The sequence below is a fragment of the Oryza brachyantha genome, chromosome 1 (genome assembly GCF_000231095.2).
Source record: "Oryza brachyantha chromosome 1, ObraRS2, whole genome shotgun sequence".
Lineage (NCBI taxonomy): Eukaryota > Viridiplantae > Streptophyta > Magnoliopsida > Poales > Poaceae > Oryza > Oryza brachyantha.
Genome location: NC_023163.2, coordinates 12,792,477 through 12,807,716, shown reverse-complemented (window position 1 = coordinate 12,807,716; position 15,240 = coordinate 12,792,477). Strand labels below are relative to the sequence as shown.

Sequence of the window (15,240 nt, the reverse complement as noted above, 5' to 3'; positions counted from 1 at the left end):
GGGCCCAGTGGTAAATATGTTAGCATCATTTCTATAAGAGTGACATAAAGTTAATTATTAAAAAAAACATGCTCCAATAATACTCTTGCATATGCTACACAGAGTACTACCCCCACGCACTGACATTCACTCTGTAATAACGTATCCTGTACATGGGTGGCTTTCACCGTGTAATGTGTATGTAGTGCTGCAAAAAATCTGAGTATCCCAAGAACGGGTAGCTGGCAATGCCAAATTTCCCATCCTTGGAAGGCAATACTGGGAAACCTTTCCAACTACACAAGCGCGAGGCATCGAGCGTTGCTTGACACGCACAGCAGTCCCCACTTCCGCGCCTCGCCGCCACAGAAGAAAGGAAGAGCAGAGGAGCAGTAGCACACACCAAGCAATCGCAAAGACCCAAATTTGACAACAAAGCGATGCTCGACACCTTTCTCCTCCTACTACTACTCTCCACCCTGTTGCCCACCGCCGTCCCGCTGCCACCACGCCCGCCGGTGCGATGCGGCACCGGCACGGCGGGCTGCGTGCTCTCCAACGCCTACGGTGCGTGGTCGAGCGACCGCGTCGACTGCCCCGTCGGGGCCGTCACGTACCCGTCGTCCGAGAGCGACGTGGTCGCGGCCGTCGCCGGCGCCAGCGCCAAGAACATGCCCGTGAAGGTAGTCAGCGGGTTCGCGCACACCATCCCGAAGCTGGCCTGCCCCGGGAACGGCAGCAGCGCACCCTCCCTGCTCATCAGCACGGCGAGGTACGACGCCGTGGCGGTCGACGCCGTGGCTCGGACGGTGACCGCGGACGCCGGCGCGCCGCTGCGGGCCGTGATCGATGCGGCGGAGGCGAGCGGGCTGAGCCTGACGGCAGCGCCCTACTGGGAGGGGGTGAGCATCGGAGGGCTCGTGAGCACGGGTTCCCACGGAAGCTCCTGGTGGGGCCGCGGCGGCGCCGTTCACGACCACGTGGTGGGGCTCAGACTTGTCGTGCCCGCCGGCGCGGCGGACGGGTGGGCCAAGGTGATGGCACTCGAGAAAGGCGATGCCCTCTTCAACGCCGCTCTCGTCTCCCTCGGCCTACTTGGGGTAATCTCCAAGGTTAGCAACTCACTAATCATACTGTCCAATCCCACACAACGTATGCTTGGCTGTACTCTGTCCATGTCGTATACCGGCCATCTGGGAATTGGCTGTATTTTCCGGAGGACAGCAAATATGATTTGGTTAATTTTGTCATTGTCCGACGCCTCACATGTACTACTCCATCTTTCTCCCTGCGTCCTATAGGAGAAATAAACAAGCGACTATGTCATTCTTTTTTGGCAAAAATTAACAAAGTACTAGCAAAAGTAAAGCCATACAAAAGTGGATAGTTAAAGAAATAAAGTGTTACCAAAGTTAATGGGTGAAAATAAACTACTACAAAAGTTAATTGATAGAAAATCAAATAGTACAAAAGTTAATAAAGTATTGTTTTAATCATAAAATCTCTTATATTTTGGAATAAATTTAAATAGAAAATTCTATTATATTATGGGATGAGGACGTAAAATAACATTCTTTGTTTTTCATGAAGTAAACATTTAAAAATTTTAACTAATAATTAAGCTAATATTACATTTTTTAATATAGGACACTTTTATTTTTAGACATTGTGTTTGTCCATTTATTTGATACAAAAATTTAGTGCGAATGTGCTGAAATACATGTTATGCTTACAACACTGTTACAATAAAATTTAGATCTAACTATGTATTTTATTAAGTATATTAAATATTTTATTTGAAACTTTTGTAAGATGTATTTATCAATTCATCTATTTTAACATGGTATATGGCACATAGATTTATCCCAAAGTTATATATTTTAGTTCTAATTTTAGCCTCATAGAATTTCTACTACATATGATACTAGTGTAGTGTAATTAAATCATATTCGTTGGATCCAAAGTAATGAACGACTCACACTTAAGGTGCCTAAAAAAATCCTATGCTTAAATTATCTTTGATGGTAAAAACAAGTTGCAACACAATAAATGATACTTTCTAATTTTTTTATAATAACACAAATAGTCAAACTTATATTTATAGTCCTAGGGCATTTAAAATAGGGAATAATATAGGTGTTTTGTGTCATGCCTATAAACTAATATTAGTTGATAATATTTTATAAAATAATTTGCTAGTCGAAAATAAGTTTGGTGATGTTTTCAAATAGAGTACTAACTGTTGAGTTTGGCATATCGCGGACGGGGGATGTTCTTAGCGGTAGGCTCGTCTCAAGCTCTCTCGACCGCCTGAGCGGAAAAAAATCTCTCTCCTCTCATTCCACTCATACCTCCCCCATCATCTCCATGGCTCGCTGCCAACGATCGGAGGGAGAGGGGTCAGAGCTCTCATCCTCTCTACAGATCCACCATTCGGCAAGTCCCATTTTTTGAGTAGTCATGTCCTTTTCCTTTTATAGAAAAAAAAGCAAGAGGTGTCCGACATTGGTCATCCTCATCCTGTTGTCTTGATGGTCATCGTTGGTGGTCCATCGGGTCTCTGGGTGCTTCGTCGCTGAAAATGGATCGGTATTAGTCAAATCCATCCGTGTTGTTGTTGTTGTTGCGCTGACCTTCTTCCGCTTGTAGAACATAAATGTTCTAAGGTCATGTTTAATGGTACAATATTATGGGCTATATTTTAAGTCACGGAAGTAGAAAAAACTAATTATATAAAGGATAGTCTTTTCAAACTGACTCTTTATAATTATAGGCTAATTAATTTCCCGTTCGCATTCTATCTGATCAGTGTCTGTGATTAGAGTCAGTATACGTACAAAATAGATTTTCTAGTTGTCTCCTCGTTTTATACGCCAAGAGTCGATGTTTTGTTGACTCCATGCAAAACAACTATTTTTCTTTCTCATATCCTCTCTCTGCCACGTCAGCGAGCATACAAGGATAGAAACATCAATGAGAGCCCTTTGTACGTGCCCTAAAGATGTGGCCTTCTTGTTCATCTCAATCAACACAAATTCATAAGGCAGCTGAGTTTTGTAAGCCTGACCGAAGGAGCGCCAACCTCCACTAAACAGAGGGACCAACTTTGGCTCAATTCCTGAGCCATTCTAGGGCCGTGTTTGGTAGAAGGGGTGGGATGAGTTAGTTATGCGGCGTGAAAAACATAGTAATAGATTAGTACATGATTAATTAATTATTAAAAAAATATAAAATAGGTTGATATGATTTTTTAAAATAACTTTTTAATAGAATTTTTTATTAAAAAATACATCGTTTAGCAATTCAGGAAGCGTGCACGCAGAAAACAAGGTGGCTTACATAACTTAACCCCCTCCCCTAGGCTGAACGCGACCTAGGTAATATATACAATAAGCTCCAAGGTGGGCCGGTGTGAGATAAACATAGGATCGATTACAAGGTTGAACCGAGCAAGAATCATCAAGGACTCGATTGTTTTTTCCAATATTTATTTTGTTATTCTTTACAAATGTTAGGACTTATTCGTAATTGTCCAAACCCTAAATGGATGTCCTATAATTCTGGCTGTGAGTTCAATCTTGAAAAGTAGAGAAATATAGCCTTCAATCAGGGGCGGATCCTGCGTGGGGGCTGTGGGTGCTCCAGCCCCCCTACACGCTGGATCCCCCATAGAAATTGAGGGACATAGAAATTGAGGGAGAGGGGAGGGAAAGGAGAGGGGGAGGAAGAAGAAGAGGGCTACTTCATATCCTGGGTCCGTCCCTGCCTCCAATTGTTCTAAAAGGGAAAAGGTAGAGTAATATTATACAGGATAACATGCATCATATGATTGGCCAGTCGTTCTTCACCGTGAGACACGGATCGCACTAAATTTCTTTACTCAAATCGTTATCTTTGCTTGGATCCTACTCTTCCTAAGATTCTCAATTTATACTTTTGAACTTTGGAGTGGCCATTTATTTCCAATAAGATTTACCCTCCCTATTTCAAAACATAAATATTTTTATGGGTTTTAGCAAATAATAATGTTAGATAAAAACCCTTTTAATCGCTTAAATGATTAAGTATTGGATTTTCAATATCTTAGACTCTCTTTCCAAACAATTGATTGGTTTTAAAATTATTAAAATGATAAGAATCACAAGAATAAGTGCAGAAATATAGTTTTTATTTTGTGACTATTTTAATATTTGTTCTGTATTAAAATCATTTTCCCCCAAAAATGCACTGGTTGGGCAACGTCAGCTAGACTGGTGCGACAAAAACACTGCCACGCCAACAATTAATCTGCCATGCCATGCGGATGGTTTCGTCTAATGGTACAAATTAAAAAAATAATTTTCGGAATAGTTTGTTTTAAAAATAAAAAATTAAAAAGGTTCCATAAAAACAGTGTTAATGAATATATTATGGTACAAAATTTTAAAATTTTAAGCATAGGAATATTCATATTTTAAAATCGATGGATCATAAAATGTGATCTTTTTGGGTATTTTACAAATTTACCACTCTACATTCCAAGGATGCCATGGTAATGGTGGTTTCGCGATAACGATTAAAATCGGTGACAAATTTTTAATTGTTCCTTTTTTGTCATGAAACATGTGTTTAAACCATGTGTCGTAGAATAGAGAACCACTACGATATTTGAAGATGTAGGGTTTGGTTAGTACTGTAGTATATACGAGATAGTAACAACAATTAGACACATAGATCTTTATACATGCTTGGGCACCATCAGGTAATAGCCCTACTTCCGATGTTCGTAGATAGTTTCACCATTATATTAATCTCACATAAATACAACATACGTACAAAGAGAAACCCTAGTCTAGTCACAACTACATAAGCATGGTAACACAGGAATGGTTGTTGGCGGCTAGGCACCACCGGGCTTCTCCGATATTGACTTGATGGGATTCATATCTTTAGCTTCTCAAGACTTGTTGGCTTCTCAAGGCTTACCAGGCCCTTTCAGGGTCTTCTATTTATAACCATAGTTGCCCCTTATCCAAGTGTAAATAGAGATAAGTATGAATATTATATAAACAGTCTTAGAATGAACTGAGTAGGACCATGAGAAGTTTGTGAGCTAAACGTCCAAGGATCATATCCGGATCAGACTACGTACCCATGTTTCTTTATCCGAGTATAATTTCTTTACTCTATTGTATATGATTGGGTATGTGGTACTCTTATTGAGATATTTGTATATCTGTAGGATACCTCACATACATAACACTGATAGTAGCACCCAAACTCTACTCAAATAGAAAGACCGACCAATACAATCAGTGTGAGGAGTCAATTTATCGGAGTAAACCAACAGAGTCATCATACAAGTAGCTTACATCGACATTATTGATCTGAGTAAGTTGTCATCGTAGTCGGTTTTGATAATTGAGTAGAGTTCATAATAAGATCTCGATAGAGTACCCAATCTATTCTTTCTTTTTTTTTTTGAAATACTCGAATAAACTTGTTGTAAACATTAAAGCCCCCAAGCGAAGTTGGATAGCTCAATATAGGAATTAAATAAATGCAAGTAAATTACAATTATAAAACAGTAAGTAAATTTTCCGTAACATAATTTGTCCATACTAATTACTCTCTCCAGTTCTGACCAGACATAGGTTGTCTACCTTATATGACAAGTTTTGACTACAAATACTCTGTCTACCTTATATCTCAAGTTTAAGCTAGGTTTCTTTCCTCCGCGGCTATTAACATAACAATATACTCGATACTATGCCAAATATATAACCCCTTAATTGTTTCCTACCATATACACTAGGAGTACTCGAACCATCTTGTTGGAATTCTCCTCCATGTGATAAAGTCGAAGAGCATTAGTCGTATCAGGTTGATGGGATTTATGTGTTTAACTTCTAACTACCTCTTATGGTCTATTGGCCTCTTGAGGCACGTTGGATTGATCTCTGGTTATGTGCAACACGCCTCCATGCGCGTGAGCCAATTAATGGTGCTGGCCTTGCAAATGGTTTGCTACTGTTGCAAAGATTGATGCTAAAATTTTCAGTTGTGTTCCGACGCACACGCTACTTTAACTAAGCTACTATTGACGTACGTGTGGATCTGAAGGGAGATTGTGCGTTGTCTTTGCAGGTCACTCTGGCTCTAGAGCCGAGTTTCAAGAGAAGCATAAGCTACGACTACAGGGACGACTCAACGTTGCAGGATGACTTCGCAAACCACGCCGCGAGCCACGAATTCGCTGACATCACGTGGTACCCGTCCCAGCACCAGGCAGTTTACAGGATCGACAACCGCATGCCGCTCAACGCCACCGGCGACGGCGTCAACGACTTCATTGGTTTCCAGTCCACGCTCATCGCCGTCTCCTCGGGAATCAGGGCTCTAGGCATGTTACCCACACCACACACGTCAGTTCAATTTACGTGCATACGGCAGACAGCGACGTTGCGTAGGATTCGTACTTATCTCACTCGCTGTGTGGCAGAAACTGCATTGGAGGCATCCAGGAGCGTGAAGGGCAAGTGCAAGATGGCGGCGGCGGAGATCGCGGCGAAGAGGCTGATCGGCAACGGGCTGCGAGGAGGCCTCCTGTTCACCGGCTATCCCGTGGTAGGGTTCCAGGGGAAGATGCAGACGTCGGGCTCCTGCGCGCACTCGCCGGTCACCGAGCCGCTCAGTGCCTGCCCCTGGGACCCCAGGTTCAGGGGCCTCTTTTTCTACGAGAGCACAGCGGTGTTCTCGCCACCGGCACGGTTTCGCGACTTCGTTCTCGACGTCAAGCGGCTGCGCGACCTGAACCCGGACAACATGTGCGGCGTCGACGCCTACAATGGTCTTCTCATCAGGTTCATCAAGAGGTCGGATGCCTGCCTCGGCCAGCCGGAGGACTCCGTGGCGTTGGACTTCAACTACTACCGTGCCACCGACCCGTCGTCGCCTCGGCTTAACCAGGACGTGTGGGAGGAGGTGGAGCAGCTGGCGTTCGTCAAGCACGGAGCGCGGCCGCACTGGGCCAAGAACAGGCTAGTGGCGTTCCAGGGCGTGCAGGGCAAGTACCCCGGCTGGGCCAAGTTTGCCGCGGCGAAGCTGCAGCTCGACCCACGGGGGTTGTTCGACAGCCGGTGGTCCGACGAGGTCGTCGCCGGGAAGGAGGAGCATCCCAAGGCCGACGGTTGCGCTCTTGACGGCCGCTGCATCTGCTCCGAGGACAGGCATTGCAGCCCGAGCAAGGGGTACTACTGCAGACCGGGGCTGGTTTATTCAGAGAGCAGGGTCTGCCGGTACTCGGTTTCGCAACTAGTCTAAATTAAACGAAACCTGCCCTACTGCTGACTGCTGATTCTTAATATATGTTCAAAAAAAATATTGCTGTATTTTTTTTCTATTTTAAAAAAATGCTGCGACTCATACATGTTCTTGAATGCATGTCGGTAAGTCAATAGTAGAAAGAAAAGGCTGCAGAAACACCTGTCTTATTAGCTGTGATGGAATGCACTCAAATGAGTCAATCGAGTGAGTTGCTGAGATATCATATATATTCCTCAAAGAATAGCAAGGCTCATCATTAGTTTGATAACATTTGCATAGCCACACGGCTTGTACTAATAGAATTATACTCATATACTCGTGTGTGCATGCAAGCGTGCGACATGATACAAAAGCCTGTCACAAATCGTTTAGTTAGCGCATCAGCAGAAAAAAAAAGCTCAAGGAATAAAACCTTCAAGCATCCTCTCTACTCAACATTGAGCCTGATATCTGAACATATGCCATCTGAGTGTAACCATTGAAAACTGAAGCATCTAATCTTGCTAGACCAATTCGTTGAAACATGCCAAAGCGACCATCTTCGATGATAGGATCAGATGCACGGGCTGGATCATATCTTGTTTGGTGCGTTAAGGATGGACCAGCAACTGGAGGTAGCTCCCAGTACAAATCCAACACGGATTCAACAAGCCTACTGTTCTGGAAATGCTCTTTGTATGAGATAGCTTTGTTGCTATGGTTGAAATTGTCACGCATGTAACCTCTAACACCCCACCATGCATCATCCTTTCCACAAAGCTCATCTGTTTCCACGGCTTTCTCCCAAAAGCTCTTCCGTTTTGACCTTAATCTTGCTTCATCGCTATCCCAAAAGCAGCTATGTCCACCACCTTGGGTAAAAAAGACATGAAAACTTGTTTTTAGCAGTAGTGGAGGGCTGCCTTTTGTCAGTTTTATTGAGGAATTTTTTAAAAGAATATTATTGTCCAGCTGAAAGAATCGCATTGCAATGCAGAGGGTTAAACAGAGGAAAATAGAACAGGATAGCATTATACAAAATACGAAGGAGCCTCATTGATAACATATTTATATCCAAAAAACCTGCAATCTAGAATGCAAAGTGCCCAGCCAGCATATATTAATATTAAGCTGGTTCAGAAAATGAAATATGATGCCCAACAAACAAATTAACAAAGGTATGATAATCGATATTGTTACCTATGTATATAGAAGTTAGAGCCTCAACTTCCTCATATTCCTAAAACCTAACATAAGCAAACAAATATGTCTAGCTGCCAGCAGATATAGCATACCATTTCTAGTTGGTCTACTATGCTCCATTGGAGTAAAACATTAACTGACAAAAAAAAACCTTAAGCTTTGATAATAATTGTATTTGGAAGAAACTCTGCCAATGCTACAAGCAATGTGAAAAAAATAACAGTTCTGAGTAACATCTTGGTAACCTTGGTAGCATTAGAATTTAGAAATGGAACAAAAAAGTACAAACTGAAACATGAAAATAACATCATATTGGCATGATTATAAAGAAATAATCTCTAGATGCCCCAAAATTAGGAAATCATCTATGCTGTTTTCTTTTTTACCAACTACTCCACATCCTTTAATGTTAAAAAATGGTCTTTATACATGTTGTTAATATCTTATTTCATCTCCAGAATACAAGTTTACCATCCAAAGCCATCAGCAGAGATAAAAATTGCTTCAAAAATCTCACAATTAACTTGATCCAGACAATGTTAGCACATGTACAGTTCATTTTTATCCATAGCAAAGCATGGATTTAGCTAGTTGAATAAGTAGTATTAATGCCTTTGATAAGCGGTGGTATGGAGAACATTGAGAAAATAAATTCTCACATTAAGAAAGCTAACCATTCATGAAAGTCTTATCGTAACTGAATACCTCATATCTTATCATCTACTTCAAAGGATAGTTAAGCTAAAGTGAACTCATACTAGGAAGACAAACTAATGCAACTAACCAAGCAATGTTAAACAATAAAACTGTGTCAACATCTACATGAAACATCTGGTGCATTTTGATTCTTGTAAACATAGAACCAAAGGACAAGGTGACATACCTCTGATGTGTGCCTGATCACAAATCTGTCTTAATGAATAATGATCGCCTGAACCAGTGTCATAGTTGTCCTCAAATATGAGATGTCGGAATCCAAATTTTGAGGCCTGTTTTAACCTGCAGAGAACAATTCACACCAAAATATTTTGAAAACTGAGATTAAAAGGCAGTATTCATAAGGTTGAACTGCTTGGCATGTTTTCATCCTGACAGTTAGGATTTTGACCGTCAGAACAGAGCGATAGGAAAACTCTAGAAAGAAGGTGATCAAGACAGAACATAATTTGTCAACAGCTCAAGGAAAAAGGTTCAACAATGATGATCTACAGACAGATTTTACCTCTTCAACTCACTTTGGTGATCATCGAAGAAAACAAGCACTCTACTGGGATCAGGAATGCCATGCTTCCTCAATAGCTTCCCCCAATCAACACTTCCAAAGTCAATAAAATCCTTCCCGGCAAGATAAGTGCAGTTCCCATCAACATATGCAGGCCCCTTCTTCAGATATTTCTCAGGGTGTCTGGGTGATAGTGATACAATCCTAGTATTTGGCATGGCCTGACGCAAAACCCAAGTAGAATGCCCCTTGAATGCACCACTCTCGATCATCAGATCTGGCTTGAGCCAGCGAACCATAAACCAAAGCCCAAAACTGTGGTCAAAGCCCATCCCATACATGTTATTCTTGATAGGGCGTGTTTCATATATTGGTACAAATTCTTCCAGTCCACGAAGAAGATCCTTTGAAGTCCACTCCACTATATTTCCAGTTTTTGATCTGCCTTTAGTGAAGAAGAAGAAGGATAATGATGTTCCGTACAGTGAAAATATATATTTTAAACAAATTACCACGTTATAGAGGTGCTTGAGAGATGATAACCATATCTACCCAAAAAAAAGTTAGCAATTCATAGAGAAACATATCGTGTCTACTATTAGAACTGTACAAAAGCTATCAACATAAATATAAGTACACTAGTCAGAACTAAGATTGTCAATTGTTAGAGCGCATCAAGAAACAGAATTATCGAGGTCATGTTCTCGCTTCTCTCTAGCAGCAGTGGAACAATGACCAATGAACAAACCTGGGCAACTACAAAGTCCAAAATAGCCATATAACCTAAACCATAAAACCCAGCTATTCTGTCAAATATCATTCAGGATTTCAGATGAACAAGCAACACGCTCACATAAAGCTAACCCACAACCCGCAACGTTCCAACAAGCTACCAAGCAATTCTGTCAAATAGCATTCAGGATTTCAGATGAATATGCAACGCGCTCACGTAAAGCTAACCCATAACCTGTGGCGTTACAGGCACTAACAATGAGGAATATATAAAACCCGATATATGGAATCCGGCTTAATTCGGGTAGAATCATTTTCAAACAGGAAGAGATTAATTGGAAACGGGCGATTACTTCGAAGAGAAGAGCCGGGATGTCCGGATCTATCTCGCTAACAAGGAATCAACAGCGGCTCGAGGCTTACACCAGGGTACCCCGAGCGCGCCGAAGTCCGAGGCTGCGGCGGCGTCCGGGAGGGCGAGGAAGCGCGCGTCGAGCCGCGGCGGAGGGCAGTCGGCGCGGGGGCGGGCACGGCCGATGAGGAAGGCGGTGGTGGTGGCGGCGACGGCGAGGAGGAGGAGGAGGGAGGCAGAGGCGCGGTGGGAGGAGTGGAGACGGGCATAGGCGGCGGCCACGAAGGCTGGGTTCGCCTTCCGGGTCTTGGACTCGTCGTCGTCGCCGATGGAGGTGGCGGAGGATGCGCCAGCATAGGGAGAGGAGGGCGAGGACGACGAGGAGGCGCCGGCGGCGCGGGCGGAGAGGCCGATGTCATGCATTACGGCGGGACGGACTAGTGGAAGGTGGCGGTGGTGGTGGTCGGAGAGAGAGAGGGGATCGACCGTTCGACTGCGCAAGCGAGAGCGACGAGATTTTAGGGAGCGTGAGGAGGTAACCTATTAGCCACCTTATTCTATATTATTTTACTCTCTCATCTATGCATACGACCCAACCATCCGATTTGCGTACGATTTAACCATCCAACAGCTATGATATACTTACTTAATCCGGTTACAATATAGGTAATACAATTGGGTCGTATAACGAGATTACTCATATAGTATTTTCATTAACTCATCTAAATTTAATATATAGATGATCCTCGTCGAACATCAGACGTTGTGCGTCACTGTTGCTCCTCCTCGCCGGCTGCCGGTCATGCCCTCCTCCTTGCCGCGCGCTGTTGCACCTGCCGCTGCTACTGGTCTGTGCAAGGTTGTTGTTCACACGTATCCTCGCTGCTGCGGTTCACTGCTGCTAGCAGCCCTTGCCGCTGCTGCGTAGATCACTGCGTGAAGCCACGATTCGCATAGGTCATGCGAACTAATTCGGTCTATAGTAAGAACTCTTCGTTTCGTTCACATAAGTCCTTCATTAATATTTTTTAAGCTAGTCTTGTTAATGTACCATTTTTTAATGAGTCATTAAATTCTATTTAACATGGCGTTAAATTCTATTTTTCACGAGTCGTTAATCTTGTTGTTTCTCCTATTGCCAACGCTGTTGTTGTTTCAGTTGTGTGTTTCACGACCCTGATTTATGCATTTTATGTCATGTCGTGAAACTTGTTTCGTCCAGTGTTTTTCAGTCATGCCGTTAACGATTTCTTAGTGTGAATCTACGATTCGCGTGTGAGTCATTGGCAAGTCATGAGTTCATGGTACCTTCTGCTTTCTCGGGCCGTTATCGTGTTTCGTTTAGGTTGCCCATTAAAAAATTGTTAGCTAGTTTTTCATGTTTACCGAGAAAACTACAAAACTTCTAAAAATCATAACTAATTAATCCGAAGTTCGTTTAAACCCATTCAAATTGCAGGGGATCAATAGTTGTTTTTCAAAAATCTGTTAAAGTAGTTTGTTTTTCATGTTTTACTAGCACTTTGTACTGTTTTCAGTGTTTTTAATTATTTTTTTTAGATTTCGTAGAAATCTAGGGTCCGACCTACTACAATGTGGTAGCCCAAGTCATTCTAGAGTTGCAAGGCAAGTCACATTCTCATAAATTCTTAAGCATGTTGATCCTACGTTTTAAAATTATTTTTGTGTTGCTACTTTATAAATATACATTGTTTTCGCAAGTACATGCTTATGGGTTTCGCTATTAAGCCATTATATTGTATCTAACTTGTTACATTGTAACCTAGGGTTTTTATTTAGTTTAAGCTGGTATGCTTAGCACTACTTAGTTGTCAGGCTCACTTAATTTGGGTTTGATGATACTATATTTATTCTCATTAATAAGTTGGGACCTTGTCTTGCAATGAAAGAAGTTGTGTTTAGCGGTTTCATTAATGTCACGTCCTGAGTTTTACCCAAGCCTAAAAATAATTAAATAATGCATTAAAAATAATTTATTTAATTAAAGTTCAAGAGAAAACCCAGTGTATAAATTAATTTAATTTAATTGGAAGCTTTTCGGAATGTTCTAAGATGTCCCGAAAGCATTTTAAATTATTAACAGGATTTATATTTGAATTGCAGTCAATAAATTTTGCTCAAATAAACCTAATAAAAATCGGCAAAATTGGAGGCAATTTCTTTTTTTTCCTCATTCCTTTTTTTTCTTTCCCTTCACCCGGTCATCCTTTCATTCTTTGTTTAGCCGTAGGTTTTTTTTTCAGGTCAAAATCTGAATTTCGCTCGTGTTTTAGGCCCAAAAGGCCATGGCCCATCTCACCTCTCCTCTCCCTGGCCGCACCCAGCAGTCCCCCTCTCCCTAGCACAATCTCCTCCCCCCTGCCCCTGATCGCACTCCACCTCCACCTCTCCCCATGTCGTACTCCTGTCGTACTCCTCTCCCCTCCTCCCTGCCTTCCTCCTGGTACGATCCCAACTCTTCCCCTTGATCGCACATCTCCTCCACCTCTCCCCCTATTCCGTGCGCCCCTCACCCCCCTGCCACACATCCTCTTTCCCACCATCACCGTGAGCAGCCCCCATCTCCTCCCCTCACGGTACAAACAAACTAATTCTCAATCAATTAGGACTCCAAATCTTATCCCTTTAAAATTCTATTATTCCTTTTTAATAGGAGATGGATAACTAGATTTATCTCTAGCTTCCCCCTATAAATATCCCCCTACAGCCCGGCCTCTTTCCCTTGTCTCCCTCTCCCATGCACCTCTAGTCGCCTCTTGCGCCTCCGATACAGCTATGCCGCCCCCTATCCAGCAGCTGCGCAGCAAGCCGCTAGCAACCCTGCTGCATCCCTGTTTGCAGCAGCGAAAGCCGATCTAATATGTCGTCGATCTTCAGGTTCGCATATATTTTATTCTTGCGAATCAATCTAAATTCATCTACCGTTTAATTGTTTAGGTTTCCTAGCCGAAACAGCGAGGAACAGCCGCAATCCACCACTGATCTCTTCACCAAATCTCAGGTTCGCATACGTTTTACTCATGCGAATCAATCTATTATTAATCTACCGTGTAATTGCTTAGACTTTCTAATCTAATTAGCTAGCGTGAGATTGATCTACAATATGAAATTCAATTTCGTGCGTGGATTGGTTTTACGTTACGTATAGTTTCTGTTTAGCGAGTCGTTAAATCTCAATTTAACGGGTCGTTAATTCCTGTCGTTGTTCCGCTAACAATTCATTGGTTCGCGTTTCAGTTCTGATTCGTCACAAAAATCTTTGATTTGTGCACGATTCGGTTCTATTATGCGAATACGTTTGTTGTTCCCAAATTTCCTGAGCTGTGTGGCCCAACCTTCGGCCCACTCCTTTTCCCTCTCCTCCCGGCCAGTAGACCGCAGGCCCAGCCCGCTGGCCTGTTTCCCCTTCTTCTCCATCCTTCCCTCTCCCCCGCACTGGGTCAGCCCAAAGGCCATGGCCCACCTGCCCAGCCGCTCGGTCCTCCCCCACCTTTCTCTTCCCTCCCTTGGGCCGCCGGCCTTTTTCCTTCCCCCTCACGAAAGTCTACTTCGCATCCCCCTGGTTTCCCTCTCTCGGCCACCGACAGGTGGGGCCCGCCTGTCGGGGTAATCCCCCTCCTCTAGCCAGCTCGCCACGGCCACCACCTCCCTGCTCTGCCTGTCCCGCCCGCAACGGTCGCCCGATCCCTCCGGCCGCCGCGCGTCGTCCGCCCCGCGCCAACGACCATCCCCGCACCTGCCGCCCGCGCCGATCGCATCTGCACCCGCCGCCCCTCCTCCTCCACGTCGCACCAACTGCTGCCCGCAATGGACGCCTCGCTCGCCGCCCACGCCGATAGCGCCGCCTCCCCTTTTATGCCCCGCGCTGCCACCACGCGCGTCTCCCGCTGTCGAGCGCCGCCGCGCGTTGCCGCCGCCTGCGCCGCACTATCGACTTGCGTCGCCACCGCCGCCGTGTTGCTCGCGGCAGTGTGTTTCTCGCGCCGTGCCGACGTCGTCGCAGCGCCGCCCTCCTTCACCTCTCTTGCGCTTGCCCCTCATCGCCGCTCTGCGTCGTCGGACGTCGATCTCCGCCGGGCGCGGCACCTCTCCGCACCGCCCACAGCGCGCCGTCGTCGTCTTCCCTACGCCGTCGCCGCCTCGAGACGTCAAGGTTTGCGACTGCGGAGCACTGCCCTCGCCGTCCTCGTCGCCCGTGCACCGTTGTTCCCGTGCCGCCGAACGCCGCCATCGGTGCTCGCCTCCACGCCGGTCACCGTCGTCGTCGTCCGCCGCCCGGTGAGCATCTCTCTGTCCGTCTCATCCTTTGTCCTTCCTCCGCCGTCCGCCGCCGCAGCCGAGCACCCCTCGCCGTCGCCGGGCGTCGTGGGCCTACGGCCATCATGGTCGAGACGCCGCCGGCCTCCGCCATCGTCGCGCCACTCCCGCCATCCCGCGTGGCCGCTTC

At 44.6% G+C, this 15,240-nt stretch overlaps 2 protein-coding genes across 2 annotated transcripts; one reads left to right on the top strand and one right to left on the bottom strand.

The window, feature by feature from the left end:
* The first annotated feature begins 304 nt into the window (after positions 1-304).
* Positions 305-7,364, top strand: LOC102704284 (L-gulonolactone oxidase 3). The gene is made up of 3 exons (XM_006644133.3): positions 305-1,091; positions 6,106-6,361; positions 6,461-7,364. The coding sequence occupies exons 1-3, from the start codon at positions 420-422 to the stop codon at positions 7,279-7,281; spliced, it is 1,749 nt and encodes a 582-aa protein (XP_006644196.1). The 5' UTR covers positions 305-419; the 3' UTR covers positions 7,282-7,364.
* Positions 7,365-7,521: 157 nt separating this feature from the next.
* On the bottom strand, positions 7,522-15,024 carry LOC102718887. The gene is made up of 5 exons (XM_040523459.1): positions 14,995-15,024; positions 10,844-11,312; positions 9,689-10,133; positions 9,350-9,465; positions 7,522-8,135 (listed from the first exon to the last, which is right to left on the bottom strand). Exons 1-5 carry the CDS (start codon positions 15,022-15,024, stop codon positions 7,699-7,701), a joined length of 1,497 nt encoding a protein of 498 aa, XP_040379393.1. The 3' UTR covers positions 7,522-7,698.
* Positions 15,025-15,240: the final 216 nt, after the last annotated feature.